Below are 20,107 nucleotides of genomic sequence, written 5' to 3'. Positions count from 1 at the left end.
ACTTGTGCAGCTGATGTGGCATCACATGATTGGTTACTTTTCACAACAAATGGTATATTTCATTCAATTATTGGTACTTATCATACAACTATTGGTGCAATGTTATACAAAGGTTAGACATTAATCAGCAAGTATTGAGGTATTAAACCAACAACTTCTATCACAAGAATTGGAATGGGTCCTTTCCCCTAATCAATTTCAAAAACAATTTTTTTAATACCCAATTAAAAGTATGTATAGTTGATTGAAAGCAATAAAACACAATATGATTCTGTATGATCCAAATAAAAAACCTTTTGAATACCCCAATTAACAGTATGTATGGTTAACTTGAGAAAATCAGCAGTATGAATAACAAAATCATCAATCTACTTGTGATGGGTTACAAAACCTGGATTACTTTTGCACAATCTCAAGGTTCTGATCTATTTTTTCTGCTATAAGATCTAAATACAAGGGGGGCGTTTCTAAAACCCACATAATTCTCAGTGGTACAAAGATGCTTGCTGCAGACGATAGCTGAGAATTCCATTGTACAGAGCAACTCTGTTGGCCGGAATCTTGTGCTCTGTTTTCTCAGTTGACTGATTTCTTGAAGGGCAAGTATTCCGGGTGGTCTCTGAATCCATCTTGCCCGGAATCCGTCGTCCACGGTATTCCCGATTACAGTCCCGAGGCTCCACCATGTCTGCAGCGAAATGGACCTTCTTCTTCGTCTTATTCCTTTTTTCTGGAGAAGACATAAATTAATCAGAAAATCAATTAAAAACACTCAGATTTGTTGTGCAGTGGACAAAATATATGCAAGCAAAAGCTACCTGAAGAAAGACATGAGCGCGTGGCTGAATTATGGTTTGTGGGTTTAATGAGCATTTGGCGGCCTATAATCACAATCACTATTGCAGCCGTCAGCAATCCTATTCCTGTGCTTTTTCCCACCATTATTGAATTCTTTCTTTTCTCAAGATCACACCCCACAAGGATTCCAATCGACTTTTATGCAATCCAGACGAAATAAAACAATCTGAGAATCAAGAACAGAGCTTGAGGATGATGAGCGTTAGCCCGATTTCACTGTTCAAGAATTCATTTTCATCACATTTTATGGTGTGATCCTGAAGAAACCCAACAGTTATAATTCAGTGGTTAGAATTATTGACCATTCTTTTAAATGTTGGGTGGTCATCAATGATGTCAGCAGGTGGACCTGAGATGCCAGCAGCTTCAATGGCGGCCCTACTCTTTGCAAAGGTGGAGTTAAAATAATGGCCAAGAGTCGCTCACAATCTTTTGGACGTGGTGTCATGTTGTTTTATATTTGCATGGCAGGTGGAAGACTAGAGTTGTGGGTTAGTTTAAGATTCCTTACTTGCACACGGGAAGATTGCTTAGTTTAAGAAAGACTCGTGAAAGAGCACTTGTTAGGTTAGCATGGCATTTACATCATGTTTCTATGCAGCTGTTTAAGTTCATTTTCTGCTTATTTTAAGCAGTTGGAGTGTTCCCATGCAAATTTAAAATTGTTGGGAAAGGATAATTTATAATTTTTTGCTATTTTAGTGGAGCAGCTACTATTTAAGAATTGAAAATAAGGGCATGTTCCCATGCGATTGCTTAGCTTATTTTGGCTAGCAGCTGTCGCTCAATATTTTTAGAAATTATTTGTGGAGCAGCTGGCCCTATGAATATTTATCTTTGCTACTTATTTTTAAACAAAATATCTTAATTTCGTATTAATAGTATTAATACTAATTTGTACACTAAAAATTTGAAAAACAAAATAGAAATAAAATCTTAAAAAAAGAGGGAGAGCAAATTGTGGAGCCATGCGGCACATTTGTTAATAAGCAGTCACTGGATATTTCCAGCCCCCCCTTTTCTTCCATGGCTTATTTTTTATTCCTAAACAATAGCAGCTCCACCAAAATAGGGAAAGATTCCAAATTATCCTTTTTTTTTCACAATTTTAAAGTTGCATGGGAACACTTAATTGCTTAAATTTAAGTAGAAAATAGAGTTAAGCAGTCGCATGGGAACATAAGGTAAGCTGTGGGAAAATAGGGGGGGCTGGAAATAAACAACATTTGCTTATTGCCAAAAATGCTACGTGGCTTCACAAATTTGGTTCCTTCTTTTTTTTTAACATTTTATTTCTATTTTTTCTTATGCATTGTTACTGCGTCATTTATCCCTCATGGCAAGAGCGAATCATCCTATAAAAACTTCTATTCAGAGTCCTTATCTTTCTTGAGACACCTTGGTTCAAGTCCCTAGTATGTCTGTAATTTCTCTTTCAATTACAAATGTCGAATTTTAGTAATTGGTTGAACTCTGTGAACACGTTGAACCATCTTGAACCAGGTTCAACAGGTCATTTAGGTTCCATAGGTTCCTAGGTGTTTAGGGAGGTTTTTCATACTAATATTTTCTTTAAGTGTCTTGCAGTGGCTTTTTAAAAGTTTCTTGTTCGGAAAAATGTTACTTTATTTCTCTTCGGGTTTTGAACTCATTGAACCAAGTTCAAGAGGTTCAAACGTGTTCAACATGTTCAATATAGCACAAATGGTCAGCAGCTTGGTATAATTAATTTTCTTGGCAAAGATTTTCCTTGAGCGTGACGTACATCTTGAACTACTTGAACGCTAATGAAGTTTGTTCAGGATGTTCAGATGTGTACGAAGTTGGTGGGTCCCGTGGGTTTAAATGATTTGGGTGCATTCATTGCCAGATATGAGGAAGGTGAACCATGTTTAAAGTGACGTCAATTCCTATCTTTTCGAAAGTAAGTAATCATTTCGGGAACTGGCGGTTACTTCAAAAATGTCGCCATGCATTCAATGCATGCGTGCGATGTCCAATCCACAAATTTAACACACTCAAACTGAAAATTGGAATTATTGCATTTAATGGTTCTGTATCATTGCCCTCACTAATAAGGTATGAAGGATTATTAGTGCTCTGCATTTGTTCCTCGCTACTGCGGTTTTTTGTTTTTCCTGGATAGAAGTCTTGTTTGCTGCTAGTCGTCGTCTGGTTGTTCAACTGTGAAGGTGAGTCCTTTTCTTGTTCTCTCCAGTAGTTTTTGTTTGCATTTTCTCTCTCATAGAAAGTTTTGTTGCAACCGATTAAGGCTCATTGCTTTAAATTATGAAGTCTACACTGCACTTGTTTGGGAATGTATTTAGCCTCGCATGTACCGAACCCATAGTTAGTGATACCGACCTAAAAGGGGAAAATATTGAGGTTTTGAAATAGAGGGTGTTTAAGGGAATTGACAAATCTTATGGTGTGGAGATTTTGAGTAGCGGCCTCATAGAAGCGACAACTTTTCCCCCAGCCGTTCCTTGCCCAGAATTGATTCAGGAATGTATCGCTAGATATGACCCAGTGTCTGAGACCATTAGGAGAGACAATGGTGAAACCCTTCTTGCCATAAATCATGAAGTAATTTCCTCCGTCTTCAAGATACTCGATTACCAGTTCTCCAACTTTTCCCCTGCTCAGTCAATCACCGAGTTCAACGCAGACAAAACCGGATACCGTAACAATGTAGCAAAATTCTGGTTGAAGGTTCCTCAAAGAGGTGGTTCCAGGTTACCCAAGAATCCTAATAAGAATCACATGTTGCCTCATATTCATGATGTTATACTTTTGTTGCATCGGGCCAGAGGATCTGTTGAAGCTTACAGCTTCGACGACTGGATTTATTGTTACGTGCAGCTGGTTTTGGAAGGGAAGCAATATCTGGATTGGGCTGAATTGATTACTGATTCAATGAGAGAACAACTGAGTATGGCTAAACAGTTCAAATAGAACTTCTTTATGTCTTCATATCTCTTGTATTGTTTGGTGTGTGTTAAGGAGTTGGTTGGAATATCGAAACAACTCACTGAGGAGGATGTTTCCGTATATGAGTTCTATCCCATGCTGCAAAAGGATAAGGCCTTACAGGATTTCAGAAGGGTGCACAATGCTTTTCTGGGTGACCTATGTCATGAATTGAAGAATATGAAAGCCAAAAGAACCTCCAAGGATGCGCAGACATTGATAAAGAGGTTTGGTAGTTTTTATATCCAGTTTCCACACTTCTGTTACATAAGGATAGGTGGCTTTGAAGAGGAGCCCTTCAAACTCCCTCACTTTTATTCAGATTGCTTTGTTCTGGCAGAGATATGTAGACAATTGACCTCTGTAATAAAAAAGGCACAACCCAGGGATAAATGGGAGAGTCATTTTCCCATCCAATTGGGCGTGTTGTCCTGCAGTTCGATGTCTGATGCTTTGAGTATTGGAGCAGATCTCAGGAATTTCAATTTGTCCTTATATCCTAAAAGGAAAGGTTTCGATAATAAGGGTTTTTTCTGAAGTCTGGGTCTAATGCCATACCTCCCAATGCCACAATTAGAGGATTTTGGGGAAGATTGTACTGATGAACTTGAGGTGTTCAAAAGGGGAAACATGAGGATGGTGTTAGAACAAGTCGTTTCATTGCAGGTAAAGTTGGACACTAAGGGGCTCGAAGAGGACTATCTAGAGCTATTCGAACCAGGATACTTAGCCCGTGCAGAAATTGAAATGCCTCCAATTGACTGGGATGAGGAAGAGAGATGATATACAGTTAAGGACCAAAGAAGTTTTGGAAAGGACCACAGTGTGGGTTGCCAAGAAGAAAGCAGCGAAATTAGGCGTTAAGTCTAATTCAACGAAGAGTAATGAGGTCCCTCTACGTTCACCAAAGCATCTTTCTAACAATGCTTCTATGCATGTTCATGCAGGTAAGGATAACAAGCCACCCCAACTTAGACATAGGTCTAATTCAACTTTGGATTTATGTACTCCTCGGCATACCCGGTCCCGAAGTGCCGCTCAAAGAAAGATGGATCAAGAAAAGGATACAGGGGTGAAAGATACGATTCTTGATGCCCAGATATTTAAAGTTGAAGACTTGGATAGTGATGTTGCTAATGCCCTGGACTCTCATACAGTGACTGTGGCTATGACGCCACCTTCTAAAGCAATCGAAGGAACAACCAGCTCCAGTGCAACTCCTAAGTGGTTGACCACTTCGGTGAACAGAAAACGGAATTTTCTTCTCGTGACTATTCCGATTCAGGAAATGGTCGTTAAGTACACAGAGAAGAGTCTTAAGCCAAAAAGGTTCAAGACCGCCGCTTGCCTAGACAATGATGAAGGAACTGGAAAATGGGTCGCTGAAATTGCCTCGTACAAACCCAAGGACGAAAACAAGGAGGCTAGCCCTGATGATTTCGAGATCACGAAGGTGGAACTGGGAAATATGAGTAGAGACTCAGACAATCATTTCTTCTAGGTATCGGCAAAGAAAATGCTCACCAGATCGGAAAAACATGGGCGAGAAAAGAGAAAGTTAAAGCGACACATAAATGTTCTTGCCCAGTTCATCGACAGTATTGGTTGCTTTGGTTCTCTCCCAATATCTCATGCTACAGAGAACTTCGACCCAACCTCGCCAGAAAATAAAAAGTTGATGAACCAAGTTCAACGGGCCAAGAGTATTGTAGAAGCCGTGGAGAAATGGATTGAGGGAATATTCAAGGACAGGGAGAAGTACATCAGCGACTCCTAGAGGTTATGCGATGAGATACAGAGTCTTATCACCGAAGTTCAAAATCAGCTTGTGTCATGGGAGAAGGAGGAACACAAGTGGCAGAATATCTTGCCTTTGTTCACCAAAATAGAAGAATATGGAGTTACCAGGTTTTTGACGGAACACTCAATCAAACTAGTAGCGGATGAATGTCAGCTCTTTGTGCTAAAGAAAACCATAATGTGGCGGGTGCTTACCTTCAAGTCTATGATCTCCGACACTAAGACCTCTGTTTACGAGCTCCAGGATCTCCAATGCAGTATAGTTAATGATAACAAGGTGGTTAACCCTGACCATGATTGGCAATTGGGAATTTGTGGGTTGAACACACAGGATGCAATCAGGGCTTTCCAGATAAACATGGAGAAAATCAAGACCAAGGGTAATTTCACTCTAGAAGATATAACAAGGGTGGCTAGGATTGAGTCCATGACTTTCATTGGAAATGATCAGTTGTCGAAACATGCTGAAAAGATGGTGAAGCACCGATGGAATAAGGAGGTAGCGAAGGCAAAGCTCAATGCGATGAAAGTTCCGAGCCAATCTATTATTCAAGAACTCACCACCGCCCATGACGCCCGCGAAAGCGGAGAGGATGATGATGATGGAAATTGACATAATGCATTGATTCAAGCCCGGTTTCTTTTATTTTTGTAATTTCTCATGTTTATGCAAAAACTTCGGGACATCTGTCCTAAGATACATCTGTTGGTTTCGTAACTGTTTTAGGGGAGGTCAAGTTTTTAGGGAGACCTCCCCAGATAGATAGAATGGGGGTTAGATCTAGTAGCAAAATTTTAGTTAGTTTTTGGTTTTCCCTCTGTTTTGTGAAGTTTCTATTTTGAAGAAGGAAGGATCAGACTTTTAAAACTGGAATGGAAAAGGATTTATAGATGTATTATCGTGCCTTTGTTGCAGGAGAATATATATATAAAGATCATACTATTTTTGGGAGAAGGAAAATATGTGGGTTTTGAATCTGTGTAGATACATATCTTTGCATACGCTTATCTAATCAAATAGCAGTAATGACCTTTCTATTGCAGAAAATTATTATTTTTCTGGTGCTCCTTCCTTTGGGTGTTTGTTCTTAGGAAAAGATTTGTTTTCTTTGAGAATAGATTTGATTTCTCTTATCTGTTTGTTTCTTATTGGAATTGTGTGAATAGTGTTCTGAACTTTGATTCAGTTACTTTCATCTCTTGTATTGTAAAGATTAAAAAGATAGTTTTTCTCGGAAAAATGTGTGAAATATTGGCCTCTCATCCAAGAATGAAGTAGGCAGCCTTACATGCTTTCAAGTTAAAAGCTACTGCTAAAATAAAATTAATTAGATTATTCCTTGAATAAATGAAATAGGGAGTTGTACCTATGGAAAATTCAGAGGGAAGTGGTTTATACAACACTTACCCAACTATTTAGCTGAACACTTGTCTTTAAAAGAAGGCGACAGAGTTTAAAATTGATCATTTTAAGAAAGGACAAATCTGTTCACTAACATGCATAAATTATTACTAATATTATTAATACCAATTTTAAGCTGTCACTTAAAAATTAGCAGAAAAAAAGATACTCATGGGGCCACCTGCTCCACAAATATTTCCTTAAAAAGTTGAGCAGCGGCTGCTAGCCAAAATAAGCTAAGCAGCCGCATGGGAACATGCCCTTAGTGTTGAGAAGGTGTTAGGAAGAAAGAAGAAATATTATCTTGAAGTATTTAATGTCATTTTTTATCATTAGGAGAGACTTATTCAGAGGTCAATTAGATTCTCATAGTTCAATTGAAAATTAGCTTTTATTTTGTTCAATGTGAAACATATAGATAAAAATGGCTAAAAGAAGTATACGCATTTAAAATAGTGAAAACAAAAAACACTTTATTTTGAAATGTAAAGCTTACAATGACATTCAGGTCAGCTACATAAATAATTTAGCTGTGATTTCATTTCAACGTCTATTCAATGAGAAGATGGTTGAGAGAATGAGAGAGTCCATTATAAAATTAATGACAAAAGATCAACACTTCCAAAAATAAAAAAGGACATTGTTGATGGCCCATAAACTACCTTTCTTTTTATGGACATTACAAATCTTCCATGCTATTCTATTCTAAGTACTCTTTTGTTATTTCCAATTTAAAACCAATATCCTATTTACACATTTTTTTTTTGTTTCTAATACTTAAATACTTGAACAACTCTTTTTACTTTAATTTTGTTAATCTAAAATTTATTTTAGGATTAAAGATGTTCAAAGTATTTATTAACAAACCACTTTTTCTAAAAAAATATATATATTTATAGTTTTTCATTTATATTTGCATAGTATGATTACAAAAGTATTATAAGTAATTTAGCACTGATTTCATTTCAAGATCTATTCAATGAGAAGATGGTTTAGAGAATGAAAGAGTCCATTAGGAAATTAGTGACAAAAGATCAACACTTCCAAAAACAAAAAGAAAGACAATGTTGATGGCCCATAAACTATCTTTGGTTTTATGAACATTAAAAATCTTCTATGTTATTCTATTCTAAGTACTCTTTTGTTATTTTGAGTTTAAAACCGATATCCTATTTATACAATTTTTTTTGTTTATAATACTTAAATACTTGAACAATTCTTTTTACTTTAACTTTGTTAATTTAATATTCATTTTAAGAGTAAATTATGTTCAGAGTATTTATTAACAAACAACTTTTTCTAAAAAAGTTATATTATACTTTATTTTTTATATTTGCATAGTATGATTATAGAAGTATTTTCAATTAAAAAAACATGAACTAATTTGTATAAATTGCATAGAAAGAATGTATATTTTTATACCTAATTGTGTGAGGGCATATTTAGTGCATTATTTTGACATTTAATAGGTCACTTTTGGCACCCTTACTAAGCCTTAACCAAAACTATGTTTCATCACCTTGTTTAGAGATTTCTTTATCCACTTTGAAGAGCATTACCCATTACTAGACTAGATTGCACCTATGGTTTTATCTATTAGACTAAACTATGGTCATAAGCTTCTCTCCCAATATAAAAAATAAAGCTATTGTTTCTCCTACCAACTCATTTAGAGCATAATTTTTACTCATTGGCTAAAACCCTATATAGTGTGGAACATAAAGCTATAGTTTAGTAACCCCTTTACAATTTCACACTCTATTTGGGCCTTTGTTTTAGTCTTCTCTTGAGTCATTTTAAGCTTGTTTGGGCCTTATACTATCCTATTGTCTCATACGCTATGATTGAGACCAAATCTTATGTCTTAGGCCATGATGCTTTGACATCACTCTTTTTGGTCCCTTTTTGAGTGGACTAGGCATCCAAAAGGGATCTAATCCAAATGTGTGTGTGTCAATTCCTTCCATTTGTGATCCAATCTTGATATTTTCATTTGATCATTGGAAGTTGGCTTAAATCCAAAAATATCTTGATTACCCTATATAAAGTAATCATTTATCATCACAAATCCTATATAATTCATTTCAAGTTCTAATGATCAAGAATTCCTAACTCCTTCAATTTAAGAGTAGATATGAATACAAGGAGGAACAAGCTACATCAACTTATCTCTAAGTATGATTTCATGATGAATTGTGTTGTCATTTGTCATGTTATTGCATTCACACTTTGAGGACTTGTCTAAAGAGAATTGCATCACCACCATTATCAATCCTAAGGTATAATTTTGTCAATTCAACATATCAATTATGATTTAGCCTTTATCCTACCAGATCGTAAATGAAATTTTGATTTTGTCTATAAAATGATAAGTGTTTAAAGTATGTCCTACAACTGCGTAAGACACAATATGACCCCTAACGACATGATTTGGTGTCTTAAGGGGTCCTATGGTGTCATTAGGGGTCATATGGTGTCCATAGGGGTCATATGGTGTCTTGTGACACCATAGGACCCCTTAAGACACCAAATCATGTCGTTAGGGGTCATATTGTGTCCTAAGGGGTCGTAAGACACAATATGACCCCTAACGACATGATTTGGTGTCTTAAGGGGTCCTATGGTGTCATTAGGGGTCATATGGTGTCTTGGGACACCATAGGCCCAAATAGAGTGTGAAATTGTAAAGGGGTTACTAAACTATAGCTTTATATTCCACACTATAGAGGGTTTTAGCCAATGAGTAAAAATTATGCTCTAAATGAGTTGGTAGGAGAAACAATAGCTTTATTTTTTATATTGGGAGAGAAGCTTATGACCATAGTTTAGTCTAATAGATAAAACCATAGGTGCAATCTAGTCTAGTCTAATAGAAGCTTATGACCATAGTTTAGTCTAATAGAAGCTTATGACCATGGTTTAGTCTAATAGATAAAACATACGGGTATTCTTGAATTGACCCATACAGAATGGCCCACAAACCCTTTTTTTCTTCATTTTTTGTAATAAAATCGGATATCCGATTTTAGTACAAAAATTTGTGGTCCCCAAAAAATTTCCCCTTGCCGCCTTTTATTAAGTAAACTGCCACATGGCATTTTATTAGTCATATTTTAGAGAGAGAGAGAGAGAGAGGGAGAGAGAGAGAGAGGGAGGGAGAAGGAGAAGGATAGGGAGAGAGAGAGAGAGAGAGAGACCCCTATGTACACCATATGACCCCTAACGACACCATAGGACCCCTTAAGACACCAAATCATGTCTTTAGGGGTTATATTGTGTCTTACGGGGTCGTAGGACACAATATGAACCCTAACGACATGATTTGGTGTCTTAAGGGGTCCTATGGTGTCGTTAGGGGTCATATGGTGTCCATAGGGGTCATATGGTGTCCCATGAACCCTTATGACCTCTTAGGACACCATATGACCCCTAATGACACCATATTGGGTCGCTTTGGGTCATATTGTTTCCTAAGGGGTCATATTGTGTCCTAAGGGGTCGTATGGTGTCCCAAGACACCATATGACCCCTATGGACACCATATGACCCCTAACAACACCATAGGACCCCTTAAGGCACCAAATCATGTCATTAGGGGTCATATTGTGTCTTACGGGGTTGTAGGACACAATATGACCCCTAACGACATGATTTGGTGTCTTAAGGGGTCCTATGGTGTTGTTAGGGGTTATATGGTGTCCATAGGGGTCATATGGTGTCTTGTGACACCATAGGACCCGTTAAGACACCAAATCATGTCGTTAGGGGTCATATTGTGTCCTTAGGGGTCGTAAGACACAATATGACCCCTAACGACATGATTTGGTGTCTTAAGGTGTCCTATGGTGTTGTTGGGGGTCATATGGTGTCTTGGGACACCATAGGACCCCTTAGGACACAATATGACCGCTTAGGACACAATATGCCCAAAGCGACCCAATATGGTGTCATTAGGGGTCATATGGTGTCATAAGAGATCATAAGGGTTCATGGGACACCATATGACCCCTATGGACACCATATGACCCCTACCGACACCATAGGACCCCTTAAGACACCAAATCATGTCGTTAGGGGTCATATTGTGTCTTATGACCCCTTAGGACACAATATGACCCCTAACGACATGATTTGGTGTCTTAAGGGGTCCTACGGTGTCACAAGACACCATATGACCCCTAACAACACCATAGGACCCCTTAAGACACCAAATCATGTCGTTAAGGGTCATTTTGTGTCTTACAGGATCGTAGGACACAATATGACCCGTAACGACATGATTTGGTGTCTTAAGGGGTCCTATGGTGTCGTTAGGGGTGATATGGTGTCCATAAGGGTCATATGGTGTCCCATGAACCCTTATGACCTCTTAGGACACCATATGACCCCTAATGACACCATATTGGGTTGCTTTGGGTCATATTGTGTCCTAAGGGGTCATATTGTGTCCTAAGGGGTCCTATGGTGTCCCAAGACAACATATGACCCCTATGGACACCATATGACCCCTAACGAAACCATAGGACCCCTTAAGACACCAAATCATGTCGTTAGGGGTCATATTGTGTCTTACGACCCCTTAGGACACAATATGACCCCTAACAACATGATTTGGTGTCTTAAGGGGTCCTATGGTGTCACAAGACACCATATGACCCCTATGGACACCATATGACCCCTAACGACTCCATAGGACCCCTTAAGACACCAAATCATGTCGTTAGGGGTCTTATTGTGTCTTACAACCCCTTAGGACACAATATGACCCCTAACGACACAATTTGGTGTCTTAAGGGGTCCTATGGTGTCACAAGACACCATATGACCCCTATGGACACCATATTACCCCTAACGACACCACAGGACCCCTTAAGACACCAAATCATGTCATTAGGGGTCATATTGTGTCTTACGGGGTCGTAGGATACAATATGACCCCTAACGACATGATTTGGTGTCTTAAGGGGTCCAATGGTGTCGTTAGGAGTCATATGGTGTCCCATGAACCCTTATGACCTCTTAGGACACCATATGACCCCTAATGACACCATATTGGGTCGCTTTGGGTCATATTGTGTCCTAAGGGGTCATATTGTGTCCTAAGGGGTCCTATGGTGTCCCAAGACACCATACAACCCCTACGGACACCATATGACCCCTAACGACACCATAGGACCCCTTAAGACACCAAATCATGTTGTTAGGGGTCATATTATGTCTTACGGGGTCGTAGGACACAATATGACCCCTAACGACATGATTTAGTGTCTTAAGGGGTCATATGGTGTCCCAAGACACCATATGACCCCTATGGATGCCATATGACCCCTAATGACACAATAGGACCCCTTAAGACACCAAATCATGTCGTTAGGGGTCATATTGTGTCATACGGGGTCGTAGGACACAACATTGGGACACCATATGACCCCTAACGACATGATTTGGTGTCTTAAGGGGTCCTATGTTGTCCATAGGGTTCTTATGGTGTCTTGGGACATCATACGACCTGTTATGACACCATTATGGACACCATATGACCCCTAACGACACCATAGAACCCCTTAAGACACCAAATCATGTCATTAGAGGTCATATGGTGTCCTAAGGGGTCATAGGCCACAATATGACCCCTTAGGACACAATATGACCCAAAGCGACCAAATATGGTGTCATTAGGGGTCATATGGTGTCCTAAGAGGTCATAAGGGTTCATGGGACACCATATGACCCCTTAGGACACCATATGACCCCTAACAACATGATTTGGTGTCTTAAGGGGTCCTATGGTGTCCCAAGACACCATATGACCCCTAACAACACCATAGGACCCCTTAAGGCACCAAATTGTGTCGTTAGGGGTCATATGGTCTCTCTCTCTCTCTCTCTTGCTCCCTCCCTCTCCTCTCTCTCTCTCCCTCTCCCTCCCTCTCCTCCTCTCTCTCTCTCTCTCTCCCTCTCTCCCTCTCTCCCTCTCCTCCTCTCTCTCTCCCTCCCTCTCCACCTCTCTATCTCTGTCTCTGTCTCTGTCTGTCTCTGTCTCTGTCTCTCTCTCTGTCTGTCTGTCTGTCTCTCTCTCTCTCTCTCTCTCTCTCTCTCTCTCTCTCTTCTCCCTCTCTCCCTCTCCTTCTCTCTCTCTCTCTCTCTCAAATATGACTAATAAAATTCGATATCCGATCTCTCTCTCTCTCTCTCTCTCTCTCTCTCTCTCTCTCTCTCTCTCTCTCTCTCTCTCTCTCTCTCTCCTTCTCTCTCTCTCTCTCTCTCTCTCTCAAATATGACTAATAAAATCCGATATCCGATTTAATCAGATATCGAATTTCTGCCATGTGGCAGTTTACTAGATAAATGGCGGCAATGGGAAATTTTTTGGGGACCACAAATTTTTGTACTAAAATCGGATATCGATATCCGATTTTTGTAGTCAAATTTTCAAATTTCAAATTTCGGCTCGGGAATGCTTTGGTATTTGGCTTAGAAGTGACAAGCCTAGAAAGTCAACTGAAAAAATGTGTTTTTCAGTATTCCTTGATTTTCCAGACTTTACACTAGTGGCTGACGAATTTTTTTGTAGCCAAAATTGATAAAAACGAAAAGGGTTTTTTAAGGACATTCCTAGCTTTCCAACAATATAAGGCTTGTCTTATTTTGACTTTAATAAATAATTATTATTTATTTTTTAATTGAATTTTGACAATAGTCCTTATTGATATACTGATTGAAAAACACTCATAACTTTCAAACGGTATAACATTTTTTGAAACCGAAACATGCATCACATCCTATGCTTTGTCTACTATAGGGAAAAATTTAAAAAAAATAAATTTCATAAGGTTTTGACCAAGTTAAGGTGGTCAGATGTAGGAGTTTCTGAATTTCTGAAAAGCTATAGTAAAAAATTCATAAATAATTATTTAATTTATAAAAAAAAAATAAAAAAAAATAAAAAAAATGTGTTTCACATCCGGACATGAGTCTAATACTTATATTATAAATATTATAAAAAAATATTAAGATTGGATTGTGATTGGGGTGGTTAGACATATGTCTACTTCTTATTTTTTTCCTGAAATTTTAGTACCATTGCATTGAAATTTGAAATTTTCATCAAATAAGATTTTTTTTTTCCAAAAAAAAACTAGTAGCTTAGAAACTAAATTCAATTTTCTATATATTCTCTTCTTACATATTTTAAAAATAACGTTCACAACTTATTCAAATTTTCATGTCAAGTTGCATAACTCTGATTTTCTGAAATTTCATTGCCACTTAAGGGCCTGTTTTGGCACACCATGATCCTGCACATACCCTATAGAAATGAATGATTCTTGATTAGTGCATTAGAAAGCAATGATTGTTGTAGTGGTTGAGGAAGTGTTTGTAGGTAGAAATGGTGTGACTGACATGTTTGATTGTATGTAGTTGCAGTGATTGAGGAGGAAGTGTTTGTTGGAAATAATGGTGTGACAAACATGTGTGATTATTGAGTAGATCATTGAGCATGGGATGATTAGATTGCATCGGCTATTGATTGTCATGGCTATTGTTTGTATGTTGTTTACATGATTTTCTTAATTGGTATGAAGAGGTTGATGAGATGAACAAATGGATATTGGTTGTAGATGGTTTGTGGATGTCCATGTCCATGGTGTTTGATGTATGCCTATTGTTTGTATATTGATAATGTTGATGGCAGTGATGATATGTTAATATTCAAATTTGTTGAGATATTAAGATGAAGATTAGATGCATGACAAGATGATGTATTGAATGTGAAGGTTCCTGGAAACTTGATGGAGTGAGTTGGTATAAGAAGTATGTTTTGATGTGTTTCCAAAAGAATGTTCTACATTCCTTCATTTTTGCAAAAATGGTCTTTGCGGAATTGGATATAATGTTTATTCTCTTTGGACATTGCACTCCTATCTTTTCAAGTCCCTAGTGTTGCAGTTGGCCTAGTTAGTAATTGTTGTGGGCTGACAACCTAGTTATTTGTCAAAAGTAGTTCGAGCAATGTTCTGCATTTATTTGAATTAGTGTTTTTGGTGTTGCGACTTGGAGGATCATCTTTTATGTGTCTCAATTTAATTACCAAAAGGTGTTCTGGTCTGCAAGTAATGATATTATGATCTATGTTTGAATGCCTATTTCAAATGAAGTGTTTAGTATCAATTATGTTGTGCAAATACGATCTTGATATGAAGAAGGAAGGATTTGAGAGTGTTGATGAATGTTCATGGAACATCCTAATGTGATCCACATACTTCTAGAAGGTATGTTTGATGACGCATAATAATTGGAATATGTGTTTCAGGGTTACTTCTTTAGTTCTACCTATTGGTTTGGTTTCTTGATATGTGGAGAATCCTTGGATGTCTTTGCTTACTTAGAAGTTTGGGTTGCATTGATTTTAGGTCCTACCTTGGCATGTGAGGATCCACATTGGGCTTATTCATCTAGAATATATGTTTTGGGTTGACTTATGGCATGTTGTTTAGTATTTATAAATGTTACCTTGTTGCCAACCTTTGGAGGATGATTGATAGCATGTGAATTGTCCCTACTTGCTTGAAAATAAGTGTTAAGATGTTTTAGGTCCCCTTTATCTCCTGGATTGGACTACTTTCACCACAATTATGTCTTGGTGGTTGATTTGATAGGACCTATGCATGTCCTTTGTTTTGGTTGACCTAATTGATGTTTTTAATGAAGAAGATGGTATATATAGAAGATCAAATTCATGTTGATGATATGAGTGTTGTGCGCTCTAGCTTGCAAGTCCTTCAGGGAGAAATGTTCTTCCTTGGGAGTGAGCCTAAAACTATATTGTAATCATTTCACATATTGTAAGTTGACTCTCACCATGTTTTTTTCCTATTTGGGTTTTCCACGTAATTTTAGTGTTCTCTTGTGCATGGTGTTTTATTGTTATATCTTTCATTATTTTTGATAAGAATAAGGGTGAATATTTTGTGGATTAAGTAATAAAGTTTAAGCATTAGGTTTGGACTGGTTCACTCCCTCCCCCTATCAATCGTATGGTGTGTACAACAAGTATAAAGGCCAGGGAACAACCACAATAGGAAGTGTCAACAATTAATGCAAGGAATACTCACTATAGGAGGTATCAAAGATCAAAGATACTATATGGAGTGTCAAGGTTTAGGATTTGGGATGTACAAATTTCATGGTGGAATAGAGATTGGTCCAAGGAATATGAATTATGAGAGGTGTTACAAGTTAAGCTAGGAGATACCCACTACAGTGGGTTTCAAGATTTAATTTTTAGGGACACTTATTATAGGAAGAAGCACAAATAGAGTCTAGGGAATGCCTAGAATAAGAGGTATTAGAGGTCAAGGTTAAGGAATACCCACTACAAGATACATTTCAATTATTAGGGTGAGGAGATACTTGCTACAAGTGGTTTTAGAGTTCAATATCTAGGGACACCCATTATAGGAGGAAGCAATAGTTAAAATAATGAGATACATATTATTTTATAGAGTAGAGATAATCATTGCTACATATCTAAGACGACTAGGATTGGGGATCATTGCATCATTCTCCATTGGTAGCTTTAGTTCTCTCAAGGGACTTGGCAAAAAATATGTTAGGATATATGATCTATGATGTTGTAGCCAAAATTAACTCATTTTTCTTGGTGTTTGTTATAATAAACCCTTCATTTGGGGACTCGTCTTTCTCGCATGGGCATTCCTAATCCCTATTATCCCTTTTGTATTCACCTAGAATCTATTAAACATATATTTTGGTTCTACCCTTAGATTTAGTAAGGATTTAATTGGCTTCATGATTTCCTTAGACTTTCTCCTTTTTCTTGACACACAGTTTTTCTTCGAGATTGACTTTGTGTCCCACATAAGTATTCGTAGATTTGACATGCTTTTAGGGTGGAAATACTTTTGAGTATTTGAAAGTAGAGGAATGATACTGTTTTTACTCATTCTATCATGGATAAGTTTTTTTCCTTGTATACTAAACTAGTTATTTTCTCTAATGTTCTCATGTAGATTAGGGGCAAGCTAACAAAATTATACTTTAAGTTTCCCATTTCCATGAGTTTTTGGACCACTTTGAAATGCCCCCTACCCTATATCTTAGGTTCCTCCCGACCCCACCTCCCCTTAGGAACATTGATGTGGGTGCAACCATTCATTAAGGTAGTGAACATGGAGTTCATGGTTCTCATTCCCATGGTCCCTTACATGATAAATCAAGGATGTATTGCCTATGGACGATAGACTTAGCCTTCTTGTCCACCATCTCCCAAACATGATTCTAGCTAGTCTGTCTCTATTAAATCCTCTCACCTATATCTCCCAAATTCTCTAATCTATGATTAGTAGCCTCCCAAGGAGAATGAAGGTGACATTGCCACTCTCACTAGTTGGGAGTTGATTTATGATGTTACCCCTAAAGATATGTTTGGGGAAGCCTAATGATCAGGATCCTACTCACTCACATAGTGTAGCCTTGGCTACTTAAGTTTTTAGTGGACTTGACCCCTAGCATTTGATTATTTTGTTAGACTTTGTGAGTGTGCCATCTACCACCCTACCTTTTTTTATAATATTACACTATTTCTCTTTTGTTAATATAAAGTTTAATAGAAGTATTCATCAAAAATATATATAATGTGAATATATATAACAAAAATACAATGGTCTTCTCAAATTCATGTGCAAATAAAAAGATGTTCACATTTTATATTTGAATCCATTTCATAATTTTAAGACTAATTTATATCAATTTTCAAAATCTTGATCAGCAATTACTCAAAATGTAGTTAAAATTTTCATTCATTAAAAATAACTACAAAATATTTATAATCTTATCAATCAATCAAACAAACACTAAATGACTCATATCGAATAAAATAATATTAATCAATACAACTATAAGTAGTTACACCTCTCAACCCTTCATAAATTATTGTATAATATTGCACTCCTTAAGGCACAAAATGAAACATCCTCAAAGAATATACTATAACAAAAATTCTGTCATGATCTGTCGACTCACCCATAGCCATATGGGAGAGACTGTAATGCCAATATACACATCACATTTAACAAGTTGAATAAGTCAACATCATTCAACTTTTTATGATGGCCCCAACTCTCAATCCAAGTGGGCCTTCATATCTTCTCAAAAGTGCCAACATCCTCATGGATTATCCCCCACTACTGAAACATTCAGCCCACAGAAAGTTCTCTACCTTAAAATAATTAAGACCCAACTCTGTACAAAATAGTTCAGAGACTTCATAAATTTGCCTCAGAAGTAGAACAAGGCCTTATCACTACATATAAGAGTACTTCCCATGTACAAAACAAAAACTGGTATCAATTTGATACACATTAAAAGCTAATTGCAGTCATTATAATTATTTGCGATGATAGATTACAGAATGTGATTTAAAATATGATACTACATAATCATATCTAGAAACTGCTAAACTACTCTCTTCTTCAATAACGTGTATTTAGTATTACAAATGAATTCTTCATCTCAAAACATTTTCAGTCAAACCACTGGTTCTTTTGATAAAAATGCTATTTGACAAACGCATCAGTTGCTTAAACTCTTTTTGCAGTTGTCTATGCCCCTCCCTTCAATAGGTTGGTTGTTACAAGGCTCTACAACATCTAAAGCGAAATGGACTTTCTTATGGCTGCCGCGTCTTCTCCCTGCAAAGTTACCACAATCTAAAATATCAATGTACATAGATTTTTAGATTCTGATGATGTAATTTGTTTAACATCAATATTTTGAACATATTTCATGACCCATCATCTGAATCATCAACGTTTTGAATCATACTCCATGACCCATTATCAGACTGAACTAAAACTAAAATAAAACGACTTCTTTATTTACCTGAAGCAGCAATACATGAACGCACTGGAGAAGGAGGTTGAAGGCCATGAGACTCAAACTTTATCTTGTGGTACCTCAGAAGCAAGAGTGCCACGCTGCTAGACACTGCTATAACTGTGAGAAGTCCCATTGCGCTTGTACCCATTAATTCTTCTACAGAGCTCCACTTATTTCTGGATTAGAAGAGACCAGCAACCATGTTTCTTGATTAAAAGAGACCATGATACTGGATTGACAAGACACCAACACAATGATTAATGGTAGACTTGTCAAGAAACTTATTTAAATGTAAAGAGGAGGCATATTGGAGGTCATTGTCCGGAACATGTCGGCACTTCATACGACCGACTCTTTGTTTTGGTGTGGGGTTTAGTGTGTGTGAGTCATTTGCACTTGCTTCCAATTGCAGTGTCACATCGCTGTTAGAGAGGTGGCGGCAGTTGAGAGTTTTAGCAATGTTGAAACTGGTGTGAATGAAATGGGCCACTAGAACTTAGACTGCTTTGAGTGCATCTGTATTGGGTCAGGTAATAAGGGAATCAAATGTCTCTTCATACTTCACAAGGAAAATTAGGTGGCAAGTTGAGTTGAAAGCACTCGGTAGGTATTATAAAAGAGACTGTTTGAGATAAAGTTTTTGCCTTTTTTAAAGCTTTGATGGATAAAAGTAAAGGAGTGATCATATATTGATTTTAATAATAATTGGATATCTTATAGGTTGAGGGTATGATGTGTACATAGAGGTCAGGGGAAGCGTATCAGTATTCGTTATAGTTAATTTTGCGCACTCACAGATGTTAAACAATATATCAGATTTTTTTTGTTGTTGTCATTGCATGCAACTTTATTATTTATAGCTATTATTTTGGCTTTTGGGTATTAACAATGCACGTTGTGGGATCCGTTATGTGTGCAAGGATAAAAAAGTACACATTTCAAACTATCGTCCTATACTTGCTTAAAGATGCCCTAATAACCGTGTACTGAAAATTGTCAATACTTGTGCACAAATGCTCCAATAGATGTGTGCTATGGGTACCACTAATGGTGCACAAATGGGCTAGTAATGGTCCAAAAATGCTAAAAAATGGGCGGCTATTGATACATGTGAAATTTATTAATGGGATTTTAGTTTTTTTTTGTGTTTCTTTAAAGTTAGTAATTGGGGAGGTG

General features: G+C 37.3%; 1 protein-coding gene across 1 annotated transcript; it reads right to left on the bottom strand.

Moving 5' to 3' along the window:
• Window positions 1-300: 300 nt before the first annotated feature.
• Window positions 301-19,279, bottom strand: LOC131047474 (uncharacterized). Its single transcript, XM_059222074.1, has 4 exons — window positions 18,935-19,279; window positions 3,650-3,744; window positions 819-993; window positions 301-730 (listed from the first exon to the last, which is right to left on the bottom strand). The coding sequence occupies exons 1-4, from the start codon at window positions 19,077-19,079 to the stop codon at window positions 486-488; spliced, it is 660 nt and encodes a 219-aa protein (XP_059078057.1). The 5' UTR covers window positions 19,080-19,279; the 3' UTR covers window positions 301-485.
• Between the last annotated feature and the right edge of the window lie 828 nt (window positions 19,280-20,107).

Source organism: Cryptomeria japonica, chromosome 6, assembly GCF_030272615.1.
Source record: "Cryptomeria japonica chromosome 6, Sugi_1.0, whole genome shotgun sequence".
Classification (NCBI taxonomy): Eukaryota; Viridiplantae; Streptophyta; class Pinopsida; order Cupressales; family Cupressaceae; genus Cryptomeria; species Cryptomeria japonica.
The sequence above is the reverse complement of the archived record's forward strand: the minus strand, read 5'-3'. Positions and strand labels throughout refer to the sequence as shown.